This window comes from Mustela lutreola, chromosome 4 (genome assembly GCF_030435805.1).
Source record: "Mustela lutreola isolate mMusLut2 chromosome 4, mMusLut2.pri, whole genome shotgun sequence".
Lineage (NCBI taxonomy): Eukaryota > Metazoa > Chordata > Mammalia > Carnivora > Mustelidae > Mustela > Mustela lutreola.
The window spans coordinates 178,769,577-178,783,447 of record NC_081293.1 but is presented as its reverse complement, the minus strand read 5'-3'; the positions used below and the strand labels follow the sequence as shown (position 1 = coordinate 178,783,447).

Here is a 13,871-nt window from a genome sequence, read left to right as displayed (position 1 = left end):
TCCCTGTTTTGATGGGAAACCTATTCTTTTCTTCCCCTCCACTATGCCCCCTTAAAAGAGAAGAAAAATACCAGTTTGGTAACAAACAGCATTTAAGATTGTTAACTAGAAATGGAAACAATGATCATGCTGGTATATTTTACACAGAGTAAGAACTGCTATTGGGGACTGACTGACTGTTTTAATATTCATTGTGGTAGCATGCCCCAGCGGGCTGCAGGCTTCCTCCTTCCCCTGTCAGATACCTCCCTTGAAAGACTGTTCATCAACCAAGTTCCCAAGGGACTCTGGAATAGAACAGGATATAGCTAGTATAAAAGAGAAAGGCCCCATCATCTATTGACAACATACATCCATACAAAGAAAATGTCCAACGAACCCTTCTCCCCCTGCCCTCCCTTTTTTCGTATGTGTGTGTGTATGTGTGTGTCTGTCTGTCTATAATTCAACTTCCTAAATTAACGTGCAGATAATTCTTCCACCTAATGTTGGATAGTACCTAGGGCCTGACAATAAATGGCATTATTAATAGTAATAATGTATGCTACATAGTGCCAAGCACACAGAGCCCAATAAATCTTAAACAATAATGAAAGAATATGATTAGCTAATGAATGATTATAAAATGCTTTGCAAATATAAAGTGCTACACAGACATAATAATTAAGAAGCACTGTGTTAGGAGCAACAGAAAGCAAATCAGGGAGAAAGAAAGGAGAGACGTGACTGAGGACAACTTGCAGCTCTGGCTGAGTCCCTGCTGGCCAGAACACTCACATTCCTCCAATGGTGACAGTGGCACATGTCCGCTCTGAAAAGGCAGGCACCGTCTCCGTGGCTGGGCTGGCCGGTCTAATGTAGTCCACAGTCACATTGACCTGCAAATAAAGAATCACGGGAGTTAAGGTTGAGAGTTTGCAACACAGCTCACTAGCAGCTATATGTGCCTGCCCAGTTGTGAAAGATCACCTCACCCATTTGGATTTTCTGCGCCAAACATTTTAAAAAACAAAAGCCGAAAGACAGCTGAACCCCAGACTGGGAAAAAATATCTGCAAATGTCTTATCTGACAGAGGACTGTTCACCAAAATATGCAAAGAAGTCTTAAAATTCAACAGTAAGAAAATGAACAACTGATTTAAAAATGGGCTGAAGATCTGGACATCTCACCAAAGAAGGCCTTCAGAGGGTGATGATGTTCTCCATCGTGTAGCACTGGGGAAAGAGAAATTACAAAACTACAGCACTACAACTATGCTGGGGTGGTCCACGTCTAAACACAGACAACAAACGCTGGCGTGGGTATGCGGCAGCAAGGACTCTCATTCATTGTTAGTGTGAATGCAGAATAGTGCAGCTACTTTCAAAGCCAGTTTCGTGGTTTCTTATAAAACTGAACATATTTTACCATACACGCCTCGGTATTTATCCAAATGAGCAAAACTTATGTCTATACAAAAACCTGGATAAGCATGTTTACAGCATCTTTACTCATAACTGCTGAAATCTGGAAGCAACTAAGTTGTCCTTCAGCAGATGAACATACAAACACACTGTGGTACATCCAGACACTGAAGTATTATTCAGCACCAGAAAGAAATGAGGGGGCGCCTGGGTGGCTCAGTCGCTAGACGTCTGCCATCGCCTCAGGTCATGATCCCAGGGTTCAGGGATAGAGCCCTGCATCAGGCTCCCTGCTCAGTGGGAAGTCTGCTTCTCCCTCTCCCACTCCCCCTGCTTGTGTTCCCTGTCTCGCTGTCGTATAAATAAATAAACTCTTTTAAAAATTTTTTTAAAAAAAGAAGAAATGAGCTCTCATGCCAAAAAAGACTTAGAGGAACCTTAAACGCCTATTGCTAAGAGAAAGAAGCCAACCTGAAAAAAAGGTACATATTGTATGGTTCCAATTATGTGACATTCTGGAAGAGGCAAAATTATAAAGAATGAGAACAGCAGTTGCTGGGGGTCAGGGGAAAGAGAGATGGATGAACAGGAAAAGCACAGGGGATTTTTAGGGCAGCGAAACTATTCTGTTATTAGACAATAATGATGGACACATGCCATTACACATTTCTCAAAACTCAGAGAACACAGAACACTGAGAGTGAACCCATTTAACTATGGACTTTAAGTGGTGATCTATCAACGTAGGTTCATCAATTATAACAAATGTACCATCCTGGTAGGGGCTGGTGACAGTGGGGGAGGCTGCACTTGTGAGGAATGAGGGCATAAATGCGAACTCTCCACTTTCTGTTCGATTTTGCTATGAACCTAAAACTGCTCTAAAAATTTAAAAGACTGATACCAAAAGAGAAAGACAAATGGCCGGACATTTAAGGTCCCACGGATATTATACTTGACAGAAAAGAGGTTGGCAATATTCCTGTAGGACTCCTAGATAACATTATGTAGAGCAGTTCTTTAACCTTTTCAGACTCCTTTGAAGATCTGTTTTTTAAAAATATGAAATGCCTCTACAGAAAAACTGCGTGTTATTTCAGTCTACCATAACTTTTCCAGAACCAAGTTAAGAAACATCAAGGAAAACAAACAAGATGACAGTCACAAGGATGCTCGGGACTGGTATCACAGTACATAAATAAAATGACACAGCTAACCACATCCAGTGCCAGTTTAGTTGAAGGTAGGAAGTTTGGAGAAAAGTAACGACTGAATGGGCCAGAAAAACTTTAAATTTCAAATGAAGAAAGAATAGGTGTACAAATAGGTTAGGAAGCTAGGAACCTAAAATGAGAAAGCTGTCGAATCCTAATATACAATATAAGGAGATGGGCATACCGAACAATGAGCTTTCTTTATGAAAACATTTAAGAAGGAACAAGTATGTAGTATCCATTAATAAACATGCAGTGTCTGTTTCACAGAATTAAGGTATGTGGCTCGTTTTGGCCATGGCCAAGGCTTACATATCTGCATGGAAGAAAATACACTAGATCAAGCATCCTGAAGCCATCCTCATAGTCAAAGTCTAGAACCTCATTTTCTAAACATGTCTTTAGTTCCCACTGATCAGCTTAAAGACAGCATATGGAATAGACATCAAGTTCAGCCACAGTGCTGGTGAGCACGATTAAAATCCTTTCAAACTGTCTGTTCCTCAAAAACTCATTTTAAAAATGAATACAAAAATTTTGAAAAGGACAGCTGCCTCAAAATTTGGACTGTCAGATCACTCATTTGAACACTCCATCTAATCACGATTTAAAAGCAACAGGGAGCCCTATCACAGAGAAAGCCAGTTAAGGACTGAAGGTAAGGTAAATTATGAGAAGTACTGACAGAACACAAGTCAGACAAGAAGAAAATATACAGAAGACCCTTAAAGTCAGATATATTCACTGAAATTGTTGCTAGGTCTCATCGACTTGTCTAAAGCTAAGGAGATGGGTACCTTTGAGGGATATGATCAGACTAGGAGAAGGGATGAAATTTAACAACTAGGCCCTCCTTCAGTAAGGTTTTAATAGTTTCCCTGTATGCAGGGACATAGTTTAATAGTTTATTAGTTTATTAATTTAATAGTTCCCCTGTATGCAGCCAGAGTTAATACAGGCCAAAGACAGAGCAAGGAAATAGAGGGGCTACAAACAGAAGCACAGCTGACTCAAATTCCTAGGAGAGGAAAAGCTTGTCTCCAAGTTACCTGCAGTGACACATCCTGGAACTCTATACCCTGGCAAGGCCCTACAACTAACTTATAGAAGCAGGAAGAGAGCCAGGAGAGCACATGGAAATCTGTTTAACTCATGGCAAAATCACACAGGAAACTAGCAGTGTACAGGAGCTAAACCTCAAGGGTGCCCACACCATGGAATGTAAAGGAATTTAGGGTTAAGTTTTAAAAGGGCATAGCCACAGAATATGGTGGACTGGGGGCATTTGGTGTGAAGCCAAAAATTATATGGAACTGAGGAAAGAGGTCCACATATCTGTGCTCTCACCTGATCCAGCTCAAACCCACAGTTCTACTCCAATGGAAACATTCTTCCTTGCTTAAAAATAAACTATGAATCTCAAGGTTACCTTGCACCTGCTAATACCAAGCCTCTACCTCAGCAGACAGGAGAGTAGGATAGTAGCTCTTCAGTGCAAATACACTGCACAGAGTAACATTAGCTCTTACACAGAGAGCATTAGTTCATCCAGAAGACCAAGTGAGTAATGGTGGCGATGATGATGGTAGTGGTGGTGGGAGGGTAATGGTAATTAACAAAAATGAATACATGACCATCCTCCAGTTCAGAAGGAGAAAAGACACCCTATTCCAAAACTGATTTTCAGGAAAATAAGTGGGAAGACCAAACAAACAAAACTTCAATTTTCACTAACCTAAAGAATCAGTTACATTCATCTCCCAGTTAATTTCTTCCATTATCTAGGAAAATAACTGAAAGTAAGAGATTAAAAAAGAGCTCTCTGGGGAGAGAACATTATTAAAGTAAATTTCAAATACAAATGAGGCCCTGAGAACAGCCCACAGCCAAGACACACACCTGCAAGTAGCCACGACAAACCAAGAATTAAAGTCATTGTATAATTAGCATTTATGTCCCTCTCCTGTGGATTCTGAGATCTGTTTCTCTACCTTGCAGCCATCTCTAGATACTCATCACTGACTTGTCAATCACTTAAAAAAGAGCCACAATTTAACTAGTTTCAATTAAAACTGTAAATCTTAGCAAGGTCTTTGAATAATTGATAACTACTTTTGTGCTTATGGGTTACCTACATACAGAATGGCAGGAATTAAAAAGTAGCAGTTGATGCAGATAGTTTCCTCACTTATCAAGCAAAAATACTCCTGGAAATGTTTAGTACACAAGTATTTTACATGTATATAACACAAAGATAGGGCCTGATCTCTGATCTCTCTTTACAGCAATGACCCCAAGGAGCCCTGGACTCTTGCTTGGTTCCACTTGTCATTCTCTCACAGAAGAGTCACATCCCATCTTTGGGTCTCACTTTTTCACCTGGAAAATTTAGAGCACTAGACTAGAATTTTACAGTATCACTAAACTCTCGAATTCCAAGACAGCCAAATATGGCGTATTATATGGCATTTTCTTAAGCCTCTGTAATTCCTACCTTACATTTACAATATACTGGAACACACAGATTGTAAATTCCAGGAAAAGGCAGGTCATGCCTTTTACTAACACTGTCGTCACAGGGCCTGTACAGGAGTAGCTGGGTATACGTAAATACCTGTTGCATGTAACCAGGAGCCCTTTCAGACATAAAATCCTAAAGGACACCTTTGAAATGAGAAGGATCAATTTTGAGAACTACTTTGTCAAGCTGTTGACCTTTCCACTGTTTTATATGACAAAAATGTATTTATTTAAAAGAGAGGGGAGAGGAGTATTTTGAAATCATGATAAAATTTTAATCACAGCCATTCCTGTAATAGGTTGAATAAGCAAAATACATGTAATTTCCTATATTATTTATTTCTCAAACACATTTTTCAGAGAAAAAAAAAGGGTAGAGGGCAATGTAATTTGACCTATCCTTGGTCCACTAGATTGTAGAGTATTCCTTTCAAGGACCTTGCAGAGAAATGAAGATGAAAACGTAAGACCAAATTTCTATCAAATCTCTTATAAAGCATGGAAGCAATTTAGTTCAACAGAATAGCTTTAGGCCACACCTAAAGAACTGTGAGCATCTATGGATGGATATTCTTCATCCAACTGATCTCTCAAAAAGCAAAACTACCAAAGAACTTCATAGACTTTATGGTAGTGATGATAATGAAATGACAAAATGACAAAATCTGAACCGTGTATAAAGGACAAGGAAGGGAGGAAAAAACAACTGCATATCCACAATATTTCCAGGTCACAGCCTGAGTTTAGTATTAATGTAACTAGGGCTGTTATGTAAGGCTATTTTGCATAAGCATCATATAATCCCACCCACTATTCCACATGGCCAATCATAAATTCACTAGGAGCTGTAATAAATACCCTGCCTCTGGAAATCAGCTTTTAAATGATCCATCACTCTCATAACAGAATTTCCAGGTAGTTATGAAAAGCTTCTGTGTACCCCAGAAAAGACAACATCGCCGTCTGGGCAAGTCCAGCTAATGCACCCAGAAGACAAAAGTAAGTAGAACAAACTATTTTACACAGCTTAAATAAGAGCATGGACTCGAGCCCACCAGGCTGCAAGGTTTAGTTCCCAGCAATTTTACGTAAGAGCTGTGTGAGCTTTGATAAGTTACCTAACTCCTCTGTGCTTCAGTTTAACATGGATAACTCTGCCCATCTCACAGTTGTAGGAAGAAATGCATTAATATGCACAAGGCATTTAGAACAGAGCCAGACTCAGAGTAAGCTCTATGTGTCAATTATATTTAGATAAACATGCACTGATTTTCTTAGAGAGCCGGGCACAAAGTTAGTACTAAATAAATGTATGTGAGATAAATAAGTACACGAATACATACATACATGCAAAAATAAGATGCATGTTGACTTAAATCATTAGACTACTGAAATCATTAGGTAGAAAGACTCAATTAAATACACTTTTCTCCTTAAGGAGCCACAGCAAACAAGAATATGTACTTCATACATATTCATCCCAACTTAGAGATAAGTGGGGCTTATTTTAAAAAATGATACACTATTTAGTATTTATTTATACTTTTTCTAGATTAATTTTGTAGGTACCAGTTATTGAAGATTTTATTTACCAAAGATAATTAAAGCAGAGTGTGGGAATAATCTCAATTAATAGGTTAACTAAAGATACTTCAAGAGGATACTCCTTGCCTTACTAAATCAGGAAGACAATGAACAAAGAGATCAAGTCTCCACTTATCTGGACAAAACAGGACCTTCCAGAATACTCCTCAATATTTATGTATGCTTAATCTTTCTTCTCTGCTAAAAAGCACCTTACGTATTAATTTAAAAATATATACATCGCATATTTTTACATTTTCAAACAAATCTTAATTACCCATTCACCTAGATACAGGATGAGCTTCAAAACAGCTGCTGAGGAGGGCCGCTTGGTCCTGCTTCTGGGCATGTGCTAATCTTACCTCCTAGCCAAGCCAGCTAGCTACTCAGATACAAGCCTCGTGGAGCCACTCAACCCCCACAACAGGACATCACATGTACCTCTCCCTAGACAGCATGGGGTCACAGGAAGACCATGAGTCACAAATGAGAGCAACATACGACATTCGTATTTTCTATTAGCAACATTGAAAAGGGAAAAACAGATGAAATTATTTTTAGTCTTTCCTATTTAACTAAAAATGTCAACAAATAACAACATGAGAAAGGTACTAAGATTATTTTTCCTTTGATACAAAGTCACTGAAATCGGTGTGCTTGCTGTGGGTCTAGCGCGTCTCCATCCAGACCGCACACCTTTTAAGTGCTTGGGAGCCACCTGCTGCTCTCGTCACCACCTGGGACTGCGCACATCCAGACTCTTCCTTCAGGCACAAGAGTCTTAGCGTCATCCTCTCTTATAGAAGCCTACCTATTGTGATTCTAACTTTCTCCATTTCTTCCTGGGAGCTTCTGCTATCTTCTCTTAAGAATTCCCTGTAAACACTCTGAAACCAAATAGGAACAAACATCTTATGAAAAACCAGGTATGAAAAATAAAAAAGTTTATCCTTCATTATCTTAAAAAAAAAAAAAAAAATCTGGGGGTGCCTGGGTGGCTCAGTGAGTTAAGCCTCTGCCTTTAGCTCAGGTCATGATCTCAGAGTCCTGGGATCAAGCCGTGCATCAGGTTCTCTGCTTAGCAGGTAGCCTGCTTCCCCCTCTCTCTCTGCCTGCCTCTCTGCCTACTTGTGATCTCTCTCTCTCTCTCTCTCTGTCAAATAAATAAATAAAAATCTTAAAAAAAAAAAATGTTACTGGACTTGACCAGAAAGCTTTGGAATTTTCAGTTCCTAAAAACAATTTTGGATGAGACACTAAATTTGTACAAAGGGAAAAAAAATTCCTTTAATTTATGACTATCACTGTAAAATATATTCTGTTCTGTATTTGATGAAGATACTTTTCAATCACTTCTATCATTCCAATGGCCAAGTTTTATTTATTCTTGATTTGCTGGCATAATTCTAGAATTCTTTATCTTAGGAGTTGGAATTTATTCTACTGGATGGATGGTGACTAGAAACTCAGGTTAATGAAATACATACTTTCGTAGTGATGATGAATACTTCTGCTGAGTATTGATTGTTATTATTAGAAAGAAATTGAGCAATTGGTGGATGTGAACTATTTATTTTTATAACCACAATCAAAAAGCTGAAATTTATGTTTCATTAAGATATCACTGAGCTCAGATCTGTCTTAAAACAATTTTTACAGAATGCCAAACCGGGGAACGTAAGCAATTTTACAGATAATGGACAAAAAATTATACACCTACACTGCAAAGATAAGGAAACAAACGAATCCTACCTTCTTACTTCTCCAATCCAGCCTTGGTGTACTGTGTAACAACCCCCCCAACTTTGAAATCACTGTAATTAGGTGCTAAGGCTGGTTGTTTATTCACATATATTTATGTTGCTCTCACCCATCTATAATCACCCTTTCCAACTCCCCCAGAGTCAGAACTATTCTGAGCATATTCTAGTTGCATCAATGGAATGTTAACCTATGGTGCTTACAAACCTCTATAAGCGCAAAGGCAAGGAGCATTTTTATTTGATGTATTTCTGACAAAATGAACTCCTTACCCCCCACCACCTTGCTGGATGGGCAGATGCTTTTATCTGTTTTGAGAGGAAAGGTAGAAATCCAGCTTAACACAGGGCCTGTGGAGATGCTGAGAGTCTCTACTAACATTAAGCATTCGTTTAAGTGGACATCACTGCTTCCTGATAAACATTCAGTTTGGTAAATATTTAATTAAAAGCATACACAGGCATGAGATCCACAAATACATGTGAAACATTTTATATAAGGACCCATTAGAGATTGGCAAAGATTGCTAGAAGTAGTGACTTGACAACCATAACATTAAAATGGTCTCCAAATATTCCTTAGTTTATGTATGAGGTAAATAATGGCACATATACAGTTTCGAAAACACAGCTCTGACAATTGAAAATATTTCAAGTAAATCTGATAAGGATCACAGAAAAACAGAGACCACTATATGAAAATAACTGCATAGCTGCCAATATTTTCATTAATCCTCTAGAATCTTCAGTCCTTACAAGCATGCAAATATATATAAAAAGTATAATCTGTGTTTGCATGAATGCTCCCTCATCTTATTCATTACCATAACATGGTGTGACTCATCCCAATACCTAATTATAATAGTGAGGCCCCACAAGTAATACTGGAAACTGCCCCTTGTGTCTCCCATATGGTCCTTCTTACTCCTCATCAGAGCTGCCATCTCCCACTGCTTTCCTCCAGAGGATGGAAGTTGCGCGAGGGTCTTTTTTTCTCCCCTATACAAGTGTCAGTCACAGGCATCTGTGTCCAAAATTTCCAAGGTCAGCAGCAGTCAGGGGAAATTAAATCATTTCATCCAGAACTCTCCCTGGAGGAGTTCCAGCCACACAAGCAGCACAAATACACAGAGATCCTTATGTCTCTGTGTAGAATACACACAATGTCACTCAGTCTTTAAAACAGCAGTCATAAAACGGAGAGGCTCAGGGATATGAAGAAAGAGGATTTGCTTAATGGCATCTGAGAAGAAGAATTACTGGGGGAAAGGGGGATATTATTAAGACATAGATAAAAACAAAAATTATATTTTCTCTGCAAATATATGCCAGTCTATGAAGAAAATGTCTCCTCTTACCAAAAGGCCAAACAGGGGAACTTAAGCAATAAAGTGGGGGCTAACGTATTCACCTTGTCAAGAGTTCCAATAAATCCTTATTGCTCTGGGGGCCAGGTGTTGCTTGGGTGAGCAAAGCCAGTAGAGAAAAGCCATCCTGCATTCACTACAGTTCAAAGCACACCCTTTTCTCCAGCATGCCCATGAGCTGGCATTTAGAAGTCACTCAGACAAAGGGAATACATATTCAGGTAAATTAACTAAAGGGGTGAACTGGACTAAAAGAAGTGTATCATCATGCTCTGTAAGGAGAATTAGGAAGGAACATATAATAATTCTTAAGGAATGTCTGCCAATGGCACAAAGAAAAATAGCCAAAGGATATAGCTCTTCTCTACTTATACAAAATATTCTTGGTTTTGATGCAAAGAAAAGATTGCAAGACAAACAGATGTTAACATCATAGGTCTTTCTTCCTTTAGATAGATCACCCTCTCCCTGTATTTCACAGAGAAGACAGAGGCCTACTAAATGAAACGAACGAATTCCTTGATCAAAGGTACAGCGTGCACACAGCAATAACATCTAAGGTCAATGCCTGAAACTACACACAGAGCTTGATCAAAGACCATCCTGCATGGCATCTGTGTGTCCACCTCCAAATCCAGGTCTTTTGACTTGTATGCAGCCACTGTTTAAAAGAATCAAAACAACCCCCCCCCCAAAAAAAAACCAAAAAGCAAAACAACAAAAAACAGTTTATATGCATACAGTCAACTCCCCACCCCACAAATACATATTTGGAAACCAGGTGAACATAGAAATGGATGGTAACCCTATGTGAAATGTATTACTTACATACCTAACAGCCTAAATTCATGCAACTGAGCTCTAGGCAGCTATATGGAGAAATCTGCTCCGAGACTCCTGGTTCCCCAGTCTCCACTGCTAACCCTTCAGACACAGGAAGCAGAAAAATTGCTCAGATTCTTAAAAATAAATAAATAAATAAATAAATAAAAAACAGAACTACCATAAGAACCAGCAATTCTACTTCTGGGTATCTTCAATTGAAGGAGCACCTGGGTGGTGCAGTCAGTTAAGGGTTTGACTCTTGGTTTGGGCTCAGGTGGTGATCTCGGGGTCATGGGATGAATCCCCACTCAGCGTGAGGTCTGCTTAAGTTTCTCTTCCTGCCTCTTCCTCTGCCCCTCCCACCCCGCTCCGCACACAAACACTTCTCTCTCTCTGGTAAAAAATAAATACATCATTTAAAAAAAAAAAAAAAAAAAGGACAGAAAGCAGGGCCTCAGAGATATTTGTAACCCATGTTCACAGCAGCATTACTCACAATAACCAAAAAGTGGAAGCAACCAAAAGGTTTACTGATGGATAAATGGATAAACAAAAAGTGGCGTATGTCGTATATACACGCAATAGGATACCATGGCCTTAAAAAGGAAGGACACTGACACATGCTATTACTTGGATGAACCTCAAGGACATTATACTAAGTGAAATAAGCAAGTCACAAAAAGAAATACTGCATGAGTCCATTTACATAGGGTATCTAGAGTAGTCAAACTCAAAGAAATAAAGCAGAATGGAGGCTGCTAGGGGGCTAGAGAGAGGAGGGAATGGGGAAATGCTGTTAAATGGGTAAACCGCTTCAGTTGTGCAAGATGGAAGAGTTCTGGAGTTTAGTAGTGCTGAGTTATGCAATCACATGGTACACTTAAAAATGGTTGTGATCATACATTTTTGTGATGGGCATTTTACCACAACTAAATACATCTTTTTTGTTTGTTTTTTTGCTTAGGATTTTCTACTCATGCACATTCCATTAGGCAGTAACCTAGCAGCAGCAGCCAGGTAAAGGTCAGACAACTCTTATCTCATACCTAGCCAACTCCAGAATCTCAAGAGGATACTCCCATCACATTCCCAGAAAACAAATGTTTACCCAAAGGCAATAATAATGACAAGTTATGTCCAATAACCCACTGAAATAAAGGAGCTGTCTCGGGCGGTCGTGGAGGACAAATTATTCCACCCTTCTCAGGATATGAAATACCTTTATGTATTTTTCTGCTTTCTAAACAGAAGAGTGAATTCAAGCTACATGTCTAGGTACCACAAGTCTAACTAAATGTTGCCTGCTTCACCATTTCTCAGCAGCAGTCATAGAGTAAGACAGATTAATCTACAGCTCATTGACTTCCTATAAATTTGTCAAATAATTTTGGATGTGTTGGTTGTGCTTGGACACATTTCCTCTAGGAGGAATAGACCTCTCTTAGAGATATGAAAGTGTAGATTTAGATTTGGGGGGAAATTTCATTGCGTCCCACCATAATTTTTCCATCCCCCACCTGATTCTCCAGTGGAATCTAATCACTACTGCCCATGCTTTTATCTAATAAGCCTTCAACTTTCATGTGCTTCTCTAAGCACTATTTTCCCACTGTTGGCAGGAATTGGTACAATATCTTTGGAGGTTAAATTGACACTGTACCAACACTTACTATGTAGATGTCCTTTGGCCCAGCAATTTCACTTTAAGGAATTTAGTCTATAGAAACAAAGATGTATGTGCAAGGACTCTGTCCTTTGCATTCATGGTAGTTTAGCACAAAAGCATAATTACAAGTTGTGATCTATCTCTCATAGCAGCCCACGAGTTCCAAGTTGGTAGTGGTCATGGCTCTTTTTTTCCACCACTGTATTACCAGCACTTCTCAGTAAACATTCCATGGCTGTTGAAAACAAGGGAGATCTATGCACTCTGTTTTGGAAACATGGCCAAGTAAAAAAGCAAATGTGTAATGGTACATATAATACAATCCTATTTGGGGAAATTCAGGACACAGAAAGATAATCCAGAGGAACATACCTAACAAACTGTAGGAATATACCTACAATTACAGGGTACATTCAGTTCTTTTTACGCCGTGAATTTCCAAGATTAAAATTTGTAAGTTACATTTCGAAGAAGAAAAATAAGATTAAAGTTAAGGGGAAAAATGGATAGTTGCAATAAAAATATAAAGAAGAGAACATGCACCTTTATTCAGAGCAACAACAAACTAGCCTGCTCAAACCAGACACTTCAATACTGAATATATATTTACATCACACTAGTTCCCAGGCTGTGGCCAGTGTCACCATTTGGTAGTGTCTGCCAACCAATAAGAATTATGCAGGGCAGGCTAAACACTGTTAGAAGAACACAATCATGAGGGCTTCCGGGTGCCCAGTGGTGTACTGTTTCCATGGCAGGTGGGCATCACTATCTGCAAATGAACTGCCAATCTCACTGTGAGCTGATAATGATGCTGCTGCCACCACCTGCCTGCCATATGTTTTCTCTACCTGTCACGTAACAAGGAACTGCATTTTGGCATGCTGGTCACTGACAAGTCCGACACTACTGGTCTATGTTTGTTATACCTAGCTGCAGCCCTTCAGGTAGCTGAGGAACAGTGGATGAAAGATACAAAATATTACTCTACTGACCATTCACTAAGCCCCAGTATTTTGCAGCAGGCTAACCTGCTGTTCTTTTTTTATTCTAAGTCCAACAGTTCGTAGTGTCTGAAGGGCTGTGCCCCATCCCCAGTTCATACCCTGATCCTGTACCCCACTGGTAGAGCGGACAAGGAGGACAGGTTTCCCACTGCAACAAACGGACTTCATTCTGTCTCCCTAAATCATCACAGAATAGTCAATAAAACCTGATGTCAACCCATGGGGTTTCCTTTTTTAGTATAATGTACTGTACAGATCAGCAAAGGCTGTGACATCATGAGCCAAGAACTGGGGGTAATGGACCAATGTCTCATAGCAAATAATATGAAGATAATCAAATACGGTAAAATGTGTTTGGTGTGCCAATAAACTGCCACCAGTCACTGCCCTACTATACCTCTAACTCATACATTCCAGTCTGTATCTAACAGAGAATCTCAAAATATAAAGCTTGCTAGCTATACCTAGGCAACAATCTAGTAACTAGTTTCCCAAAAGGAGAGCCAGAGATTTTCAAAACCAA

The 13,871-nt window shown here is 39.3% G+C and overlaps 1 protein-coding gene across 1 annotated transcript in view; it reads right to left on the bottom strand.

Moving 5' to 3' along the window:
- The window catches only part of SND1 (staphylococcal nuclease and tudor domain containing 1), a 414,504-nt gene that overhangs the window by 227,713 nt on the left and 172,920 nt on the right, over nucleotides 1-13,871 (bottom strand). Inside the window, exon 12 of the mRNA XM_059171771.1 lies at nucleotides 778-878. Coding sequence (XP_059027754.1) covers nucleotides 778-878 — 101 coding nt within the window. The remainder of the gene's footprint in view (nucleotides 1-777; nucleotides 879-13,871) is intronic.